A 22,939-nucleotide genomic window follows, 5' to 3' on the forward strand; every position below is an offset into this window, starting at 1 on the left:
TCAAACAAAAAGGAGGCGACTGCATTCCTTCCAATACATTTGCTTTACATGGCAGCAATTTATATAGCCGAAGTTCCAAAGATAAACATAGTCCTTGTATTGAAAATGATAATGATAGGGTCTTATTAATTATCCTGGCTAGCCTTTTCAGTGTTGCCACTGCTCTACCAGGGGGCCCGGCAATTGTTATAACCTTATCTGGGCCAGGTACCTTTATATATATATATATATATATATATATATATATATATATATATGTGTGTGTGTGTGTGTGTGTGTGTGTGTGTGTGTGTGTGTGTGTATGTATATGTATATATATATATGTATATATATACACACACCTTGATCGAGAGGGACATTATGGGTAAAAACATCTTGTCCAAGTACGTAAGCACTGGGCGGGATTCGAACTCGGGTCCCCGGAATGGGAGTCGGGAGTATTATCCACTATGTCATAGCGCCCTCTCGATCATTCATCTACTGTATCTATCCAGGGAGCTGAAGATAAAAGCGCTGAAGATATCGACCGTTCTAAACCTATAATCTATAATTACAGTAAGTGTTGTTTTTTCTTTCTCGTCCTTCCTTCTCACTCTCTAAATCTTTTCCGGTCACCCTCAGGTTCTCCCATAAAATGTATTGATGTGTATTGATAACTCTCTGCTACTGCTGTTTACACCTTGATATCTCTACATTCATGTATTTGCAATCTGTCTGTGTTGATTCCAGCGACTACCTATAATAGAGTAGTTATAACAGCCATCGACTGAACCTTGACATCATTCTCAACATGGCCAGCTTCTTCGTCGATGTCGCTTCCGACGTTGGGTACAGCAGTATAATCTTGGGCGTGGTAGTCAGTCTCCTCGTCATGCTGATCATGCGGAAACAGACGGGATCGAAACTGCTGAACCTCCCTCCTGGGCCCATCAAGATCCCTTGGCCTCTCCACTATCTTACGGGTCTCGCCCGTCTGTTCCAGAACCCCATCGAACTCATCAGGAAACTCAACGAGGAGTAAGTATACGCCGTGGAACATAGACGAGACAATGCAATCTGACCCTTGACATAGGGGTCAAAGGTCTAAAGCTCACAGAAGTCAGCGAGTTCCGGGCAAGGAGCTTTTCCCCTGTGGAGAGGAGAAAAATCTCATTGGTTCAGGGGTAGAGATGGATATGCAATGTGGATGGACTAAAGATGGAGTTTATAACGAGTGTTTAGTGGAGAGGAAAAACAATCTTTTGCTTCCTGTTCACCTACATAGCGTGTCATTCCTTTCACGCACTTTCGAGTGCTTATTGGTAGTTTATATAGCGCGAACAAGTCGAAAAATAGAGATATAAGTTTGGTGAATAAGAGAACTTAACAATGGCGCATTCACGGTTTCATTCACAAGTTTGTTTGCTTTTTCTTTTTTTTTTTGGTCTGTATTATATAGGGTAATAACCCTCAATGTATCATCCCTTCGATGCCTATATATAGAACTTACTCAGATTCATTGTGGTAAAGGAAGGCAGGTAGCAAAATTGTTGTGATGAATAAACAAATTCTACCATATCCGGCGTCTACACTGGACTGGAGTCGGAACAGTCTAACGATATTTGATCTACATTTGCAGGTATCTCCTATTATAGGATCTGTGTTTCTGACTACTGACTACAACCTCTCACGCGAGTGAAACATAATATCAACATGGGCCTCAAGATTATACATATGAATAAATTCGATTTGAAAAATTTCTTCTTTTTTTTCTCATGCTTCACTCTGCCCAAATCATGAACGTACACTTGTCACGCTGGATAGAATGCATCTCTTCTCTTTTACCTTCATGTACAGATTTTTTTCCCCTCGCTTGTGCTTATCCGAGACAGTAAGTGATAGCAAATTTGTATTAATGCACTGGGAAGCAGGAATAGTGTAGAAAAGTACGTGAGCTTAGATGGAAGAGGATCAACGGGCATTTTTTCAAAGACGCATTGAACTCAGGGGAAGCAGTCAATAGTGTGCTGTTGTGGGGGAGGGGGGGGGGGCAAACGAGCTTAGCCCATTGCCAAACAGCTACAGTAATGAAATTAGTGGTTTATTTCTCCCGTATGTGACATCATTCACAAGAAAATGTCTATTATAATCTACCACCCAAGACATACGGGTTATTAAATGCAGTGGACGAGTTTGTCTAAGTTCAAAGTGGTGAATCCATATGCAGCAGAATGTTTGATGGGTTTAAATCAAAACAAAGGGGAGGTGGAGAACATTTGCAACTAAAAAGTGTTGCATTTTTCCCGTCCATCACTAGGTACGGTGACATAGTCTATTTATCCAACGGAGATGAGGACTACGTGTTCCTGGCCAGTCTGGAGTTGGTGAAGGACGTTTTGATCAGACGGGCAGACGTCAGTAGTGAAAGAGAGGAATTCTGGGAGTTAAAGGCTGTAACAAACTATAAAGGTATGATCAATAGCTTGTTGGGAATGCTTTTCATTTTTCGAGATTAATTCTGGCTATACAAAGCAATCTTGTTCTCTTTCGATCTCGAAAAAGGACAGTATTGGTGAAAGATATTTACGGTAGGGACAATGATAATGATTAAATACTTGATGGTGATGAATATGATGATCTTATTCAAAGATGTGCATATGACCAAAGTGTGAATACAGTTTCGACTTACTGTACTTTTGGACGACTATCACCCTTCTCGTGTACACATGACCTGTGCTTCTATTTCAGGTGGAATCATATTTTCCAATGGACAAGAATGGGTTGACCACCGTCGATTCGGGCTGGCAGCGCTCCGTAACTTCGGCATGGGCAAGAAGAGCTTACAGCACAGCATCAATCAGGAGGCCCACATTCTGGCCGAGACCATGGCAGGTTACAACGGCTCTCCCCTTAACCCCGCCCTCGTGCTCAACAACGCTATTTCCAACATCATCTGCGCCATCACTTTCGGGCACCGCTTCGAGTACTCCGATCCGAAGTTCAAGGAGATGATTAGGCGGATCAACTACTTCGTGGCCGAGGACCCAGGTGTCCTGTCCAACCTGCCTGTCTTCTTCATGAACGAGCGGCGAAGAAACCTCCTTGAAGTCAAGAAGCACCTGCAGGACGAGATCCGGGAGCACGAGAAGAACTTTGACCCCAATGACGTCAGAGACGTCATCGACATGTACCTGTTGGAGGTACAGCGTGCCCAGGAATCCGGAGAGAAGAGCGAGTTTGGGATGGAAAAGGCGTGGGCGCTGGTATTCGATCTCTTCCTGGCTGGAACGGAGACTACGTCGACGACACTGCTGTGGGCATTTCTCTTCATCGCTGGGTATCCTGAAATCCAAGAGAAGGTGAGAAAGTTTAGGGCTGTTTCACTCCAGTAACACGAGCTTCTTCTGAAGATTGATGGCAGGACCAATACGTTGTACTGTGCACGCTTTAACTGACCGAAGAGAATTTGTGTAGGCGTTAATGTCTGCGTTCCGTTAGAGATTCATGAAAGATCATACTGACCGAGGACATCGATGAAGACCACGAATTAGAAGTCAGACTTGGAAGAGCAAGTTAGAAGAAGGATTCCAATTTTAGAATAGTACGAATCAGTCGCAGGGTGCAGCAGCGCCCTTTAACTTTTAGGAGAATTCCTTTATTCAATCAGCAATATTCTACACATTCAAAAATGGAATAACCCTTGGACCCTTCCCCTGACTCTTACCTTAACCCTACTCCTGAACCAAATCCTAACCCTATTAAACCCAAACTCTATTTAGCCGGGGGGGGGGGGGGGTGGTAATTGCCCTCGGGGGATAATTGCCCTGCTACGCATGTACTCCCCTTTCAGGGAATGCAACCATGAAGGTATTTCCTTTGTCACGTAATAGGGTTTATCATGCCATTATTTGTTGCTGCGTGAAATTGACATTGTATTTTTTTTTTGGAAATGCCACCACTTTGTTTCCTCGCAGATTTTATCTGAAATTAATGACGTTGTTGGCCACTCGAGGACACCCGAGTATGAGGATCGCACCAGTATGCCTTACACAGAGGCCACCTTAATGGAGGTGTTACGGTTCCGCCCCATCGCACCCAGTGGAGTCCCACATCGATGCACGATGGACATTAAGGTCCGCGAATACGTCATTCCGAAGGGCACCAACATCGGGATCAACATACTCTACATCCACCACGACCCCAAAATTTGGGGTGACCCGGAAGTGTTCCGACCAGAGCGCTTCCTGTCAGAAGACGGCAAGGAAGTCGTCAAGCACGAAGCGTATTTACCGTTCGGTGTTGGTGAGTTTTACTGAATATGATTACGTTGGTTTTTTGAAGGGTTATATACCTGCTTTCATCCCATCTCTTCATGTATTGGTTTTGATGGTGCAATGCAATCCAAAGAAATATAGTAAAATCAAACAAGCTGATTAATTACAGAAGATTTGATCCGGAGAGTAGGGCTTTACTAGGATAACTTGTTTTGTTTTCCTGCTGTTGTCTATGTCCAGCAAGTACTTTCACTGCTCATTTCATCACTGTACATGATTTCTATTTTCTTCACTGTTCAAAATTTCTATTTATCACCCATTGCTTCTATGGAATCTTTGCATGTCAGGCAATCATCATCTTCCCTTTTGTTTGGAACCGATGAAGCTTCTCTAATATTGAGTAACTTCAGATTCTTTGTACATGGTATTTAGCAATACATTGTTCATACTGAATAGTATTCTGCTATGGAAAAAACCCCTATCATGCACTTTAAACCGTTCCATCATGAAATAGTCATGAAGATTAGTGGCACTAATTGTATATATCAGTTCAGAATGTCGACGGTAGACAGCAAATATGGCAAATTTGCTTTAGCCAAAGATCAATGACTACAGTGTAATTCAATCAGCTATAGTCGATCTATTCTTTTCCGTTCTCATCGTCGTCATGGTTTCATCGTCGGCATCAATGTCGTCATCGCCATGATGGGACTGATGTCTTGACCATTTCAAATCTGTTTTCAGCTCGTCGGGTGTGTCTAGGTGAGCAGTTGGCCAAGATGGAAATGTTCCTCTTCTTCACGAACGTCCTCCAGCGATTCAAGGTTACCTTTCCCCCCGGCACTGTCCCAGACTATGGCTTTGGTCATCGCCTCACCACGCTCCTGCCCAAGACTTACGAAATCATTCTTGAGGAGCGCTGAGCGAGCTATTCCGTTGAGTTGTTGCTCTGCAAAATAGACAAAGAAGAAAGGAAAACACATTGTTGGAGTTTTCGGAAGTACCAAATGTTTGCGGTCGTACAATTCTGGCACATTCATCTTGCTTTAAGTAGTAATCTTTTTATTCTAGAGTAAGATTTTATAGCTCTCAAAGTCGTATGTCATACAAGGTGTACACATTTATACAAGTACATGTAACTTTTTATACGATAACGTTCCAGGGTTTAGCAAGACCTGTGAGTTAGTGACGAGGTATAGATAATAGCAACTTCCCCCAGAACAATTTATAGCAAACTGACTACTGTATCTACCAAGGGTATGACGCAGATCTACTTCGAGGGAAAGTCACTATTCATGCCTCTGAATCCTCACAGTTTCCGCGAGCCGAAAAAAAAAACATTGTAGGATTGTTCTTTGTTTTGTTTTGTTTTGTTTGTGGCTCGCAATTCCGTACTGAGAGTATGAAATTTTGGCCAGAAACAACACTGGATGTTCACAAGGTCCTGGAAATTGCGAATTTTACAAAATTATGTAAATTATTACTTCGATTTTCTGAAAATAGCTTCACGTTAAACCCTTTCAAAACAGTTCGGATAGCGCGTTGTGAAATAGCATTATAATTCCGGAATCGATTTTCGTAATGGAATAATCGACGTTCTTTTGTCCTTGCACCAGAATCACGCAATTCATACCCAGGAGTCACCGTACACATTCCTACCGAGCGGACGCCTAAGAGAAAATCTGCAAATGAGGCTCAAATTTCGTATTGTACGGTAAAACGTCTAACACGAACATTTCGAACAATCACCCGATAAGATCTTGTGACATTCGACATCTTCTAAATTTGAGGTGAAATGTTAATGTCCTAACATCTCTACATGTTTATGTCGCATTTGTGGTGATTTTGGCCCATACAACGCTCGATAATAGAAAGTCCCGCGTGTATTGAATTTCATTATTATGCAGTGATTACCATTCACCATTACCAGGAATTACAATGTTGTCCGGTAATACCACCTTGTATAATATATCCACAGTGCTTATTTGTTTTATATTCCTCACGAGTACCAATCCTCAGAGAAACATGGAAGGAGGGGCAATGTCTTTCTATGATCTAGACAAGATACTGGCGTAACCTTCCTTGGGAACAGAAGACAACTATTGTACCAAGTTTCGTACGGAATCGAGGATTCATATTATCCCAACAAACACATAACGTTTTAGAACGTTTCACGAACGTTTTTTGTTTGTTTCTTTGCATTTTAGGTTCCATACGTTGGACGTTACAAAACTTTTTTACTATGTCTGCTACGTCGTCTTCATTTATAAACGCCCACAAAACGTTTTTATTACGTCTGCTACGTTTTCGTAGCAAAACATAGTAATTTTTTTCTTCTTTCTTTCGAAATAATGATACAGTTATAGTAATTTTATCTATTTTGTAAAACATATCATTGTGTGTGTGCTCTATTTAAATACTGTATATTGTTTTGGGTTGAACCATGATATGGGTATGTCTGTGCGTGGTTGGAGGTGTATGTATGTGGTTGAGTGTGTGCACGTGGATGAGTTAGTGTGCGGTACACGCGCGCGTGTATTGTGTAGTTGTTTGAGTTTGTTTGAAGAATATGAAGTATTCATCAATACATTATGAGCTCCCTCGTGGAAACGTAATGAGCTCCTTTATGGAGACAATATGAGCTCCCTCGTGGAGACAATATGAGCTCCTTTGTGGAGACAATATGAGCTCCCTCGTGGAGACGGTATGAGCTCCCTCGAGGAGACTTGGTATACATTCAATATTCTTGTTTATATCTCTTTAAGATCTATAATGTTTATTTTATGTTATAAGTGCTGTCTGGGGCAAAATATTTGTATAGGGCCCCATTTCTCTCTCTCTCTCTTTCGTTCTTTAAAACAACAACAACAACAACGTTTTCGTCTTTAATGAACGTTTAAAAACGTCTTCTATTGGCTTCTATATCATGAATATTCATGCATGTTTATGAATATTCAAGATAAAAATTCAAAATTTGAAAACTAGTGGAAATAGATAAAAGACAAATCTAAAGTATTTATGCTTGAATCAACTCTTTAACTGCGTTAAGAATTGTACTTATGTTATTGTGTATTTATTCACAATTTCGAACCTTGTAATGAAGAGGTATTTTCATTTTTTGATAGTCGTAATCAAGGTATGTGTGATTTAATTTTCGCAACCATGTCTTCACGCATTACAACATTTTTTGCCGGTATAAAAAGAATGTGATTCGATACATCAGCTATAGGAATAGGCCTAGGTTGTAGGTAGGTTAAGGTGGTAGGATATTAGGAAGAGGTTAGGATAGGATTATATAAAATTAGGATTAGGGTACTTTAATCTCAGATTGGGCCTGTTTAATCTTACAGCTAGATAGTATGTCCAATACAACCTAAATGTTTAAAAAAGTGGTTCGTTGAACGTTCTGAAAACGTTTATAGAAATTATAGACATGACTGAAAAGTTGTAAGACTTTTTGTCTTGCAAGCTTTCTAATATTTATGAAACGTTTCTTAAAACGTTTTTTAGACGTTCTAGAAAGGGTCAGAAGACTTTTTAGACAGTCTTAAAGCTTTTCTGGAACGGTCTAGTTTTTAAAGGTTTTCTGGTCGTCCGCAGAACGTCCACAAAATATTTTGAATATTCTTAAAAGTTTTTCCGACATTTATAACGTCCAAAAAGTTTTCAGCAGGTCTTTACAAATTTCAAAAGGTTTTACGTTTTTAACGTCCGTTTTAAGCGTTTTAAATATGTCGAAACCTTCCACAAAAAGACGTTTTGAAAACGTTTTGACAAAACGTCCAGTGTAATAACGAACTTGGAATGTTTCGGAAACATTCGGAAATTGTTATCTGGGATACTCCTGTAATCTCTTGCACATACTACATTCACCTTCCCGTTGAACAGAGGACATAAAGTGTGGTAACGCGACATTGTGCCCTTGGTTTCCGGTACGAAATTTAGTACAGTAAATTTCCACGGTGCCCAGAAAGGTTAGCGGTTATGTGTCTTCAGTTCCATAGGAAGGTTAATACACTGTTTTGTCCTCAGTTCCCTGGAAGGATTAGGCCAGTAAAGCCCTTTTTACACTTGTGTTTCTTAACCCCGGACTTTCTCTCTCCCAGGACTATCGTTAGTAGCGTACCAATTTTTTCAGCTTTTTACACTGGCCCATTAGTCCCGTACTATCTCTTGTCCGGGCTAAGGAGAAAAACTGACCTTTTTACACTCGTATTTCTTAGCCCCGGACTTTCCAAACCACATGAATATTCATGATTACTGCATGAAAATGCTCATTTTCACTCATTTTGGAGTGACGTCAGGGATCACTCCAAAATCTTCGAGTGATCCCTGACGTCTCTCCAAAATGAGTGAAAATGAGCATTTTTACTCAAAATTCACTCCAATTTCACTCGAAATTCACTCTTTTTTTGTATTCACTCTTTTTAGAGTGAAAATTTTCACTCTATTTTTTTTAGAGAGTACCAACGGTGGGGCTTGGGGGGGGGGGGGGGGGGCTTAGCCCCACCGTTGGTACGGGACTATCCTTAGCCCACTTTCTGTTTACACTCGTTTTTGCCAAAGTCGGCTAGCCCCACCGATAGTCCGGTACTATCTGGTCCTGCAAAATAGCAGGGTTAGCACCGCTATTGCGGTGCCAAGCAAGTGAGTGTAAACAGAACGAAAAAATAATCCTTGGCTAAACGACGGAGACGAAGTTCGACCCCCACTTGACCAATCAGAAACGAGGTAATCAAGTGCTGCCGGTGCGTGCGTGTACGTGTACAGTGCACAGCGTAACCATGAATATTCATGTGGTTTGGAAAGTCCGGGGCTAAGAAATACGAGTGTAAAAAGGTCAGTTTTCTCCTTAGCCCCGGACAAGAGATAGTAGGGGACTAATTGCAGAGACTCCAACCCCAATGAGAACCTTCTGATCTGGAGAATCTCCCTCCCGAAACCCCTAGCAAACGGGAGACTCCAAGTTGATGTGCGCGAAGCGCGAAGTTCCTAGGGTTCTAGATGTTCTCTGGTGCTATCTATATAAGGCTTATTTTTTCAACATACGATAGGAATACGTAAGAAATCCTTTCCACCGGGAGACACAGAGCCAGGGCGGGAGAAATCAAATCTCAAACGGGAGAACGGGAGATTTTGCAAAAATGGGCTTTCGGCGGGAGATCTCCCGTCGAAAACGGGAGAGTTGGAGTCTCTGTAATTGGCCAGTGTAAAAAGCTGAAAAAATTGGTATGGGACTATTAACGATAGTCCTGGGTCAGAGGAAAGTCCGGGGTTAAGAAACACAAGTGTAAAAAGGGCTTTTAAGGCTTGCACATTGTGTTCTAAGTTTTAATACATTATTATTATATTCATATATTTCATTCATTTGCTTTAATAAGCAGGGCAACATACTTCAGTCCGAAGACTGTTCTTCTGCAGGTCCGTGCTGATAAAATACAACATAAATAATACAGAAATGAAAAACAAAACTCATAGGCCTATATGAAAAACAACAAAACATAGAAAACAGAAAAAAGACATGGTGATGAAACTACGGCACACATCTCGACAGAAACAAACATGATCAATCAAAGATAACCATGTACAATTACTATACAAGTACATCGATCGCCGCAGTTTAAAATCAAAGAGACAAAACACGAAGGAGATTTCAGGAGAGAGAGAGAGAGAGAGAGAGAGAGAGAGTGACAGAACGAGAGAGAGGGAGAGAGAGAAAGAGGAGATAACGAGAGAAGCGCATGCAAAGGAAAAAAGACTGAGAAAAGTTGTTTATCAACAATTTCGGTCGAGTGCAGTTTTAAAGCTTATAAACGTTCGTTTTTGTTTCAGTTCCAATGGTAACTATAATTCCAATGTATTGATCAAGAATATGTCAAACTTTTATGCTTAAAACAAGTCACACACACACACACACAAAGGTAACACAAAAATCTAAGGATGAATTCCTTACGTTATAGCTGAAGATCTTGAATTGAAACATATCTAACAAATATTTCGGACAAAGCTTGTCCTTAGTATACATGTGTAGTATATACATATACTATAAAATGTTAGTATCGCGCCTTGATATAAATCAATTACATACAATATTCTGTGTGTGTGTGTGTGTTTGTGTATATTTGCTTTTATTATATTATTTCGCACACTGCCGGAATTTCTTAATCTAGCTACTTTTTTCACATAACATTCTGGCTAAAAATTGAGAAAAGTTCTTTTTTGGCGAATTTTTGGTAGGAGAGAAATTAGGGGACAAGAGGTATGTCGATTTGCCGGACAGCAATGAATAAGGGAAGAGTTTTATCAATAATGAAAACTAAAGGCTCTAGGAGAGGCAAAAGACGATGCTTTAAAAAAAAACACACACATTTATCCTATACTCATTCTCTCACTCACCTCCCCACAACCAAATCACCCAAAATCTATTCATCACCTATGCTGGCGCCATTTCAGGATTATCACTTCGTCCATAGTGACGCCCAAATAATCCCCCGGTCAGAGATCGAATTTTTTTTCTCCCTTATTTACTTACCTTACTTGGACGAGAAGGCACATGACTTCGACAAACAGGGCCTATATTAGAAGGATCTGCACGCGTGAATAGCCACGGGTCCTATACATTGTTATCACCGATGAGCTGATCAGCAGTTACAAGCGATCGAGACAGTGCTCATGCAGATGCTGACAGTCATATGATGTGCATTTTTTATAATGACAACACAATTCCTGCAGCTTCAGTAACTAATGGTAAGTTTTTCGTGTATGAGTTTGTGGATGATCTGTATCGTGGGATCAATTTTAATATCTGGATATTATTATAAAAAGGAAAATGAGGCACGCTTCACTCTTTCCTTCCAGCGTTTGTCCGTCGAGATGTCAAAGACAGAAGAACTGATACGCGTAAGAGACCACGTAAACGGGTGCGGCTCCAAGGTCCATTAAATGGAGCTATCCAAGGTCCATATACATAATATCATAATTATATGGAGGTAGTTTCATAGACATAGTGTGACTACACAATCATTTTTTGCAACCCGTCCGCACCCGTCCTTCAGCATTAATCAAAACAGACAACTCGCAATAACTTTTTATCGTAGATAGTATTCACCCTTAAACCTTGTCTTCGCAGCTCTATTATCGCTGGCTTCTATCCTAATTCAATGTACCGTTGTTCGCATTTGATAGTGTGGAAAGAAGCGCAATATTGCATGTAAACAATCAAAAGGATGTGGGCCCAATTGTGTAGCAATACATCAGCTCTCGCGCACGTCAAACACATACAACTAGAATAGACCTGTATGTCTGATTTATGTATTATTAAACGGTGTGACACTTGACGACGCTTAAAACAAAATGAGTCATTGATTGCTGTTGCAACATAACAAGAGCCTACCTTGTATAAAACCCTACGGTTGACGAAATCGTCGGCATTATGCCATAAGGGCCTTAGTTCCCCTGTTATGCCAAAAGGGCACTAATAGTGTACAAAGTCTATAGCGTTATAAGGGCCTAACAGGGGAAGTAATAAAGCCTTTTGGCATATGGCCGACGAAATAGCATCTGAATTTGGACTCACGAATGGGGATGCGTTATTTAAAGTGTCGGCCCTATTCACTATAATAGGATAAGTTGTATATTGCACCTGTAGCTAAAGTTGAGCGCACCAACGTGTCCAGAGATAGCTGACTCACGCTACTAGTGTCTGTTTTCCTCAAAGTTGACCCTGAGTGGGAAAAAGCTAAGAATATGACCTTGACGATGCTTGAAGAATAAATCTGCACGTGGACATAGGACCGCTCTAGAGCTCTATCGTTATAGAGTTCATATTTTGGTGATATTTTGGGAAAGCAGAAGGTGAAGTTCCACGTGTATGCCAATGAACTCATATGTATATTCCTTTCAACCCTCAAGCACGCCAGGAAATTCAGAATTTGTTCTAGCTAAACTGAAAGCCACTTCCCTGCGTATTCCAACAATAAGCGTTTGTCAATAAACTTCAACATAATCAAGAGCAGACTAAACATTTATTGATAATAAATTACCATCTCCTAATCCTCGTTATTGTCGTCATTTTTTTTCCAGCAACAGGAGACTATAATCTATATGTATATTGACCCCAATATAGTTATATTAACCCATCATCCTTTCCGAAATCTTGTTTAGATTATTTTTAATAAGTGCATGAAAGTGGATAACGATTTTACACCAATATATCTGTCACGCCTGTCATCTTTTCCGTAATTTATGTATTATATGGCTTCATATCGATAAAGACACGTACTGTTACGGCATTAGCTATTACTGCAGCGCATCATTTTTAGATATAGTATCTTTCTTGATGGCATCACAATTAAAAACGAAAATGCATGGTTCGACTTCAATCCCTGCAAAACAAAGCTAATCAGACTTGTCTAAACATGACTTCTGAAACACACCCTTCCCCCTCAGTTTTACTCACTTATACTGACTTAGTAACTCCCGAAGAATTCATGTTTATCGCTTTGTTTTCAAATCTATCATAAAGAGATCAGCAACATTAATAAAGTGTTCCATTGTTATGAACGTATACGTATGTTTATACAATCTTCTGATATAATTTCCTTATTCATTCAGCAGACTGTTCAGGAGACTCCAAAATAAGCTGGGAATTGTTTTCGTAAACATTGCTCCCAAACTTCGGAATTATCAATTACCCCATCCCCCCCCCCCCCCATTAGTGAACGCATCATCCAATGACTGCGCCAAAGCATTTAAAATCGACGTTATATGGGTATAAATATCATATATTTCACATTGTTATCCCTGTCTGTTTCTATCCTGTAAGTGTGATCATGTCTAGTGATTGTTATAATATAGGCACCTATATAAAGCATACAAAGTATAACGGTTGTCCCCACGGTATCTTGAAACCCCTGAAATACATTAAAATACAGGACCAATGTGCTATGTCGTGTATGTGTTTCGGTTTTAAAATTCTGCTTTGCACACGATATCTATTATGCATCTGTTGCCTTGATTCAAGATAATACAATGTCTGAAACTACACTAGAAAACTTGATGCTCATATTGGAGCATACATTGTTGTTCGTGGCTTTGTTTTTAAATTCAAAACTGATTTCTTTGTTTAGGGGCCGGGATTTAGTGCCATTTCAGTGTTTATTGGTGATCCTTACCAGAAACGACAGTCCACTTAATGGACAGGTTCAAAATAAGAACTCGGTTCCTATACGAATCCCTCTGAATAGCTGTAGTCGAACACGTCACGAACTATTCTTATGGTATACGATGTACCTTTATGTACCCGCGCGAACAAATTGAAAAAAAAACAACAACAACTGACAAACTACAAAATAATCAAAGAGAATAGAAAAAGAATCTCTTGGGGGATTTTATTGTCTGTGTACTTTTAGCTTCAAAATAATCAAAGAGAATAGGAAAAGAATCTCTTGGGGGATTTTATTGTCTGTGTACTTTTAGCTTGAGTCAAGATGACGATGTTCTGTTTACCGTGTACTAATGAAGGGTAGCTAACAGACAGGAATACTTTGGTTTTTTTAATAGTTTGATATCCAATTGATCAAATAAAACATTTCACTGCCTCGAATTTAATTGGTATCTGGTATGCAGCGACTGTCATAAAAGTGTGGCGGGGGTTCGGTTGTCAAATGTGCCAATTTATACACCTGGGTCGAGAGGGACATAGTGGGTACAATCATCTTGTCTTGTAAGCACTTGGTGAGAATCAACTCGGGTCCCCGGATTGGTATTCGGGAGTCTTATCCACTATGTCATAGCGCCCCCTCGATTGTTTATCTATTTATCCGGGGAGCTGATGATCAGATAATGATCAGCGTGGTAGATAACGACCGTTCTAAACCTTTAATGCTATAAATACTGAGTGTTTTTTCAAATTTATGATTTTCTTCCGTCGAGATGTTTTCATTGCAACTGATTGACAAATTGCCCTACATCGACGTAAATAAGCACTGAATCGATCAATGTCTTGTAGTAGCCATGATAAAAAATTCATGGGCGTACATACTCGAGCAGGATTTGAACCTACGACCTCCTGATCACCGAACAGGCGTCATCTCCACTAGACCACCGAGCTTTCGCCCGAAAGCAAGTGTTGGTTCTAATCCTTATAGCATGCAGCGGGTACTGCTTTGTTATTCAAATTTATGATTTTCTTCCGTCGAGATGTTTTCATTGATCAGGAGGTCGTAGGTTCAAATCCTGCTCGAGTATGTACGCCCATGAATTTTTTATCATGGCTACTACAAGACATTGATCGATTCAGTGCTTATTTACGTCGATGTAGGGCAATTTGTCAATCAGTTGCAATGAGTGTTTTTTCTTCTCCGCCTTTCTTCTCATGCACTCTCTGAATCTTTTCCGTTCACCCTCAGGTTCTCCCATAAAATGTATTGATGTCTATATTAACAACTCTCTGTTGCTGCTGTTTACACCTTGATATCTCTGTATTCATGTATTTGCAATCTGTCTGTGTTGATTCCAGCGACTACTTAAAGTATTTATAACAGCCATCGATTGAACCTTCAAATCATTGTCAACATCATGGCCAGCTTCTTCGTCGACGTCGCTTCCAACGTTGGATACAGCAGCATACTCTTGGGCGTGGTAGTCAGTCTCCTCCTGATGCTGATCATGCGGAAGCAGACGGGGTCGAGAGGGCTGAACCTCCCTCCTGGGCCCATCAAGATCCCGTGGCCTCTCAACTACCTTACGGCTCTCGCCCGTCTGTTCGAGAACCCCATCGAACTCGTCAGGAAACTCAACGAGCAGTAAGTATACGAGGCGAGATATGGAATCTTTGACATAGGGGTCGGAAGTCTCAAGCTCCCAGAAGTTAGCGAGTTCCGGGCAAAGAGCTTTTCCTCAGTGGAAAGGAGAAAAATCTCAGTGGTTCAGGGCCAGAGATGGATATGCATGCAGGCGGATGGATGGACTAAATATGGAGCTACAACGAGTGTGTGGTGGAGAGGAGAAACATTTTTTACCTCCTGTTCACTTACACCGTTTCATTACCTTCACGCAGTTTCGAGTGTTTATTGGCAGTTTATATAACGTGAATAAGTCGAAAAATCATGAAAATGGAGATACAAGTTTGGGTGAATAAGAGGACTAAACAATGGCGCATTGACGGTTTCATTCACAAGCTCTTTTTCTGTATTAGGATAATAATCCGATGCCTAAATACTCAGATTTACTGTGGTAAAGGAAGACAGGCAGGTAGCAAAATTGTTGTAATGAATAAGCAGATTATACCACATCCGGCGTCTGCACTGGACTGGAGTCGGAATAACGACATTTAACCTATACTTGTAGGTATCTCCTATAATATAGGATCTGTGTTTCTGACTGCAACCTCTTACGAGAGTGTACCAATGTAAGCTTGCGCCCCCAATGAATAAATTCAATTCGAAAGTCTTATTTTTCTCATGCTTCAGTCTGCCCAAAATCATGAACATACACTTGTCACGTTGGATAGAATGCATCTCTTTTCTTTTACTTTCATGTACAGATTTCTTTTCCTTGCTTGTGCTTATCAAATGCGAGACAGTAAGTGATAACAAATTTGTATTAATGCATCGGGAAGCAAGAACAGTTTAGAAATGTACGTCAGCTGAGACATTGTCAAACAGCTACAGTAATTATATCAGTGATTGATTTCTCCCGTGCATGACACCATTCATAAGACAATGTCTATTACAATCTACCACGCAAGACATACGGGTTATCAAATGTAGTAGACGAGTTTGTCTAAGTTCACATCGGTGAATACATAATATGCAGCAGAATGTGTAATGGGTTTAAAGAGCTAACAAGTTATCTCTGAATGTTCAAAAAACAAAATATATGCTTTTCAGCAATACTGTGGATTCTTTGAACTCAGAAATAGTTCTGAATGATTGTAATTTAGAAAGTGTGTCATATTTTAAATTTCTTGGTATTTTTGTAGATAATAAACTTTCTTGGAAAATACATATAGATCATATCTGCAAAATTATTTCTCGCAATATAGGTGTTATGAATAGACTGAAATTTTATATTCCTGAAAAGACCCTACTGGTGTTATACTCCTCTTTGATACTCCCTTACCTTAATTATGGAATTTTAGCTTGGGGCAATACTCATCAGACACTGCTGAATAGAGTGTTATTATTGCAAAAGAAAGCCCTCCGTATCATTTCTAATTCTCCTACACGTTCACATACAAATGCATTGTTTGACTGTTATAAGCTATTGAAAATCAACGAATCATTCTTATTTAACTTAGGTCAATTTATGTATATGTATGATAACAATTTACTCCCACCTATCTTTGATTTTATGTTTCAAAAAAAAATCAATCCTTCCATAATTACCCCACCCGACGTTCTAACGAGTTTCATTTACCACTTCTTCGAACGATTTTAGCAAAGAATACACTTATTTACACTGGACCAAATTATTGGAATTCCCTGAACCATGATTTAAAATCTGCTCCATCTATATACTCATTTAAAAGGAGATTAAAGTCTTTTCTTTTACAATCTTATAATGACGACTCGCAGAGTCAGATTAGTTTATAGGCTTACTTTGTTACTCATCCGCAATATCGGCATTGCCGTTCTCTTTATTATTGTAACTATTGCTCAAGCCTTGATTATAAGATTTTCGTTAACCTATACTTCGCAGTTGCAGAGTTTGTTCTATATTCTTTTTTCTTCTTCTCTTTCTTCCTCAAACCCCCGAGGATCGTCATCTGTGTTGCATATTCCTGTCTATTTTGTTACCTCTTTATCACGCTATAGTCTTGTTTCCTCTTGTGTCGTCATGTCAGTTTTTTTTTCTTGTTTTTCCTCCTACAAGTAGTCTTGTTGCTGTCCCAGTCCTGTTGCATGTTCATTACTCTGTTTGTAGTTGTTCTATGTATAACTGTTTGTTCGTCTGTCTCTTAGTGGGCTGCCAAACTTTTTTTGTGACGAACTTTTTGTGCGGATTTTTTGCTGTTTTCAATTCAATTTTTACATCGGACTTCTAATAACGAGGGGCCCACACTCTACAAGCTTTGTCTTTTTAGTGGGTCCCTCCGTTTTTTTTTTCACACAGTGTATAATTATATTGAAAACTATTTCACTTTCGTTGTCTTAGCAACTATATTGCAATGTATCGATATTGTTAGTTTTTTTTGTGCTATTATTGTTGTTTTCTCTGTACAATTGTATGCATTGATTTTGTCATTTAAGAAAGTGAGATTTATGTTTGTGTTATATATTGTGGAAAAAACGAATAAATATGAACTTGAACTTGAACTTGAATCAAAACAAAGGGGAGGTCGAGATCATTATTGTGAAAAGTGAAAAGTGTTGCGTTTTTCCCGTCCATCACTAGGTACGGTGACATCGTCTATCTATCCGACGGATATGAGGATTACGTGTTCCTGGGCAGTCTTGAGTTGGTGAAGGACGTTCTGGTCAGACGGGCTGACGTCACCAGTGACAGAGAGGAATTCTGGGAGTTAAGGGCTGTAACAAACTACAAAGGTATGACCTATATCTTCTCCGGAATGTGTTTTTTTTTTCGAGATTGATTTGGCTATAGCAAGCAATTGTGTCCTCTTTCGATCTCTAAAAACGACAGTAATTATGAAAATGATCTATTTACGGTAGTGACAATGATTATGATAAATACTTGATAACAGTGCTGAATGTGGTGAGCTCTGCATATGACCAAAGTGTAAGTACAGTTTCGACTAACTGTACTCTTCTCACCCTTCCGTACTGTACTCACCCTTCTCGTTTACACATGACCCGTGCTTCTATTTCAGGTGGAATCATATTTTCCAATGGCCAAGAATGGGTTGACCACCGTCGATTCGGGCTGGCAGCTCTCCGTAACTTCGGCATGGGCAAGAAGAGCTTACAGCACAGCATCAACCAGGAGGCCCGTATTCTGGCCGAGACCATGGCAGGTTATAACGGCTCTCCCTTTAACCCCGCCCTCGTGATCAACAACGCTGTCTCCAACATCATCTGCACCATCACTTTCGGCCACCGCTTCGAGTACTCCGATCCGAAGTTCAAGGAGATGATCAGGCGGATCAACTACTTCGTGGCCGAGGACCCAGGTGTCCTGTCAACCCTGCCTGTCTTCTTTATGAACGAACGGCGAAGAAACCTCCTTGAAGTCAAAAAGTTCCTGGAAGACGACATCCGGGAACACGAGAAGAACTTTGACCCCAACGACGTCAGAGACGTCATCGACATGTACCTGTTGGAGGTACAGCGTGCCCAGAAATCCGGGGAGAAGACGGAGTTTGGGATGGAGAAGGCATGGGCCCTGATATTCGATCTCTTCCTGGCTGGAACGGAGACAACGTCGACGACACTGCTGTGGGCATTTCTCTTCGTCGCTGGGTATCCTGAAATCCAAGAGAAGGTGAGAAAGTTTAGGGCTGTCACCTGTCTCACTGGAGTAACATGAGCTTCTTTTGAGGATTGATGGTAAGACCAGTACGATGTATTGTCCACACTTTAACAGCACAGAATATTTATGTAGACCTTAATGTCAGCGTTCCGTTAGAGATTCTTGAAAGATCCTACTGAGCGAGGACATTGATCAACACCATGAATTAGAAGCCAGATTGAAAGAGGGAAGGAGGAGGATTTCAATTTTAACCCTCTGTGTGCTGAGTGCCGATTGGCTCAATAACCCCATAGCTTTGCACGCATACCCCAAAGTCCCTGGCACAGACAGGGTTACAGGGGTACGGATCAGTTGCTGGGCGCAACAGCGTCCTGAAAAAAATTTCGGAAAGTTCCTTTATTCACTCAACAATTCTACACATTTCAAATGGAAACCGGGCGGAGGAAATTGTATCATGGCGGAAGTGTCAAACTTTGAAGAAAAAATAAAAGAAGAAGAATAGAAGCATTAGGAGTTCCTTGGGTCTAGGGCAATTGCCTCCTGAGGCATTACCCCGGACCCTTCCCCTTGTTTAAACCCTAATCTAAACTCTCCTGCTTAGCCTAACCCTAACCCTAAACTTAAACTAATTCTCAATCCTTACTATTCTTACCTTATCACTAATTTAATAGTATTTAGCTGAAAGGGGGGATTGGTATTGCACTGATACGCAAGTACTCCCCTTTGAGAAAGTGCAACCATGAAGATATTTCCTTATTCATGTAACAGTACTTGCTGCGTGATATAGACATTTTTGTTTTTGTGCAAATGCCACCACTTTGTTTCGCCGCAGATTTTATCTGAAATTAATGACGTTGTTGGCAACTCGAGGACGCCCGAGTATGAAGATCGCACCAGTATGCCTTACACGGAGGCCACCCTGATGGAGGTATTACGGTTCCGCCCCATTGCACCGAGTGGAGTCCCACATCGATGTACGGTGGACATGAAGGTCCGCGATTACGACATTCCAAAGGATACGAACATCGGGATCAACGTACTCTACATCCACCACGACCCAAAAATTTGGGGTGACCCGGAAGTGTTCCGACCAGAGCGCTTCCTGTCAGAAGACGGCAAGGAAGTCGTTAAGAATGAAGCGTATTTACCGTTCGGTGTTGGTGAGTTTTACTGAATATGATTATGTTGGTTTTTTGAAGGGTTATGTACCTGCTTTCATCCCATTGGTTTTGATGGTGCAATGCAAATCCCAAAAACTAGTAAAATCAAACAAGCAGATCACTTACAGAAGATTTGATCCGGAGTGTAGGGCTTAATTTGGATAGCTTGTTTTTTGTCCTGTTGTTTTCTATGCCCAGGACTTTCACTGCTCATTTCATCACTTTTCATAATTTCTATTTTCATTACTGTGCATGATTTCTATATATCACCCATAACTTTTATGGAATCTTTGCATTGCATGTCAGACATTAATCATCTTTCTTTTTGTTTGGGAGCGATGAAGCATCTCTGATATGTAGTGTCTCCAGATTCTTTGTACATGGTATTTAGCAATAAAATTGTTCATACTGAATAGTATTCTGCTATGGATAAAAAAACCACACTTACACACACACACACACACACACACACACTATCATGCACTTTAAACCGTTTCATCAAGTCATGAAGATTAGTTGCACTAATTGTATATTTCAATTCAGAATGTCGAAAAGAGACAGTACATTATGGCAATTTGCTTTGGGCAAAGATCAATGACTTATTCGATCAACTCTGTTATGTTCTCTACGTCGTAATCGTTTCGTCCTCACCATTGATGTCGCCGCCGGGACTGATGTCTTTACATTTTAAATCTATTTTCAGCTCGTCGGGTGTGTCTCGGTGAGCAGTTGGCCAAGATGGAAATGTTTCTCTTCTTCACGAACGTCCTCCAGCGATTCAAGGTCACCTTTCCCCCCGGCGCCGTCCCGGACTATGGCTTTGGTCATCGGCTCACCACGCTCCTGCCCAAGACCTACGAAATCATTCTTGAGGAGCGCTGAGCGAGTTATTCTGTTGAGTTGTTGCTCTGCAAAATAGAGAAAGAAGAAAGGAAAAAACAATGTTGGGGTTTTCCGAAGAACCAACTATTTGAGGTGGAACAAATCTGGCACATTCATCTTGCTTTTTGTAGAGTAAATGTTGATTGTAGAGATAGATTTTACAGCTTTCAAAGCCGTACGTCATACAAGGTGTACACATTTATAAAAATGATTTTTTTTTATACCTTAACGTTCCAGGGTTTAGCAAGATCTATGAGTTAGTGACGAGGTATAATAGCAACTTTCCTCAGGACAATTTATAGCAAACTGACTTGTATACCAAGGTATGGCATGGGTATGGTAGAATTGACATATCTACTTCGAGGGAAAGTCACTATTAATGCCTCTGAATGCTCTTAGTTTGCGAGAGCCGAGAAAAGCTTATTTTTTGTGGCTCTGTATTCCGTACTCAGAGGATAAAAATTTCTGCCAAAAGTAACACTAGCTATTCACAAAGTCCTGAAATATCACGAATTTTTACGATATTATGTAGATTATTCACTCCGATTTTCGGAATATAGACTTCAAGTTACCCATCTTAAAAAAAGGTATCTATTAGTGCGTTGTAAAATCGCACCACAATTCCGGACTCGTTTTTCGTAATGGAATAATCGATGTCTTTCACATTTTGTCCATGCACCAGAATCACACAATACATACCCTGCATGGATTCACCATACAAATTCATATCGAGCGGACGACAAAGAGAAAATCGGCAAATGAGGCTCATATTTCGTATTGTATGGTAAAAGGTCTAACATAAACACTTCAAACAATTTACGCGATAAAATCTCGTGATAAATCGACATCTTCTTAATCTGCAGAGTGAACTTCTTAGCGTTTCTACATGTCTGTGTCGCATTTTTGGCGATTTCGGCCCATACAACGCTCTAAGTCTAATCTAAGAAGTCCCGCGCGTATTGAATTTCATTACCATGCAGTGATTACAAATTTCCATTACCAGGACTTACCATACCGTCCGGTATATAAACCATGGTATATCTGTATATAAAGTGGGTATTTGTTTTATATCCCTCATGAGCCTCTCAACACACTGCTCAATCTTCAGAGAAATATGAAAGGAGGGATAATGTCTTTCTTGGATCTAGATGACATACTGGCTTAACCTTCCTTGGGAACGGAGGAAAAGTAATATACCAAGTTTCGTACGGAATCGAGGATTCATACTATCTCAACAAACACGTAAAGTCTTAAGAACGTTTCACGAACCTTATTTCTTTTGTTGTTGTTGTTGTTGTTGTTGTTGTTGTTGTTGTTGTTTAGGTTCCGTACGTTGGACGTTACAAAACGTTACGTCTTCGTCATGTATAAACGTCCACAAAATGTTTTTATTTGGTCTGTTACTTCTTCACTTTAATGAACGCTTTACAAAAAGACGTCTTCTATTTGCTTCTATATCATGAATATTCATGCATGTTTATGAATATTCAAGACAAAAATCTAAGATTTCAATTCAATTCACTCATTTTCATACTTTTTGAAAACTACATGTAGTGTAAAAAAACTAGATAAAAATACATGAAAATCTAAATCTCTTCACACTTTATTTACAGTTGTATTTCAAGTTGTGTTATGGAGAGGTAATTTCATAATCTGTTATTTTGATAATCAAGGTATGTGCGATTCAATTTTATTAAACGTGCCTTCACAAATTACAATATTTTTGCTGGTATATAGGAAAATAATGATACACAGACATCAGCTACCAATAGGGCGTAGTTGGTATATATAGGTGGTAGGACATTAGGAACAGATGATGATAGGATTTAAGATTAGGGTTAGGGTAAGTAATCCCAGATTGTTCCTGTATATAATCACATAATTAGATAGTTTGCCCGAAACAACCCTTATATTTACCCATTACGTTTTTTAATTTTGTGTAGTTCTTTAAAGGTTCTTTGAATGTTCTTAAAACGTTTATAGGATATCATAGACATTCCGGAAAAGTTCTAAGATGGTTTTTCAAGTTTTCTAGAAGTTGAAAATGTTTGTTTATACACATTAGATGTTCATAAAAGGTTATCTGGTCGTTTTAAAAGATATCAAAAGGCTTTTTTTAGACATTCTTAAAACATATTTTGAACATTCTAGATGGTTTTAACAGTTTTCTTGATGTCCGCAGAACGTCCAAAGAACGTTTTGTAAATTCTT

The 22,939-nt window shown here is 39.9% G+C and overlaps 2 protein-coding genes across 2 annotated transcripts; both read left to right on the forward strand.

Moving 5' to 3' along the window:
- Positions 1-742: 742 nt before the first annotated feature.
- LOC139714399 (cytochrome P450 2J4-like) lies at positions 743-5,280 on the forward strand. Its single transcript, XM_071626108.1, has 5 exons — positions 743-1,017; positions 2,297-2,448; positions 2,728-3,338; positions 3,954-4,281; positions 4,998-5,280. The coding sequence occupies exons 1-5, from the start codon at positions 791-793 to the stop codon at positions 5,174-5,176; spliced, it is 1,497 nt and encodes a 498-aa protein (XP_071482209.1). The 5' UTR covers positions 743-790; the 3' UTR covers positions 5,177-5,280.
- Positions 5,281-10,984: 5,704 nt separating this feature from the next.
- Positions 10,985-20,728, forward strand: LOC139714400 (cytochrome P450 2J4-like). The gene is made up of 6 exons (XM_071626109.1): positions 10,985-11,000; positions 14,773-15,058; positions 17,652-17,803; positions 18,088-18,698; positions 19,519-19,846; positions 20,550-20,728. The coding sequence occupies exons 2-6, from the start codon at positions 14,832-14,834 to the stop codon at positions 20,726-20,728; spliced, it is 1,497 nt and encodes a 498-aa protein (XP_071482210.1). The 5' UTR covers positions 10,985-11,000; positions 14,773-14,831.
- Positions 20,729-22,939: the final 2,211 nt, after the last annotated feature.

This window comes from Diadema antillarum, unplaced genomic scaffold (genome assembly GCF_040938485.1).
Source record: "Diadema antillarum isolate AM-2024a unplaced genomic scaffold, OU_Dant_1.0 seq00002265_RagTag, whole genome shotgun sequence".
NCBI classification, from domain to species: domain Eukaryota; kingdom Metazoa; phylum Echinodermata; class Echinoidea; order Diadematoida; family Diadematidae; genus Diadema; species Diadema antillarum.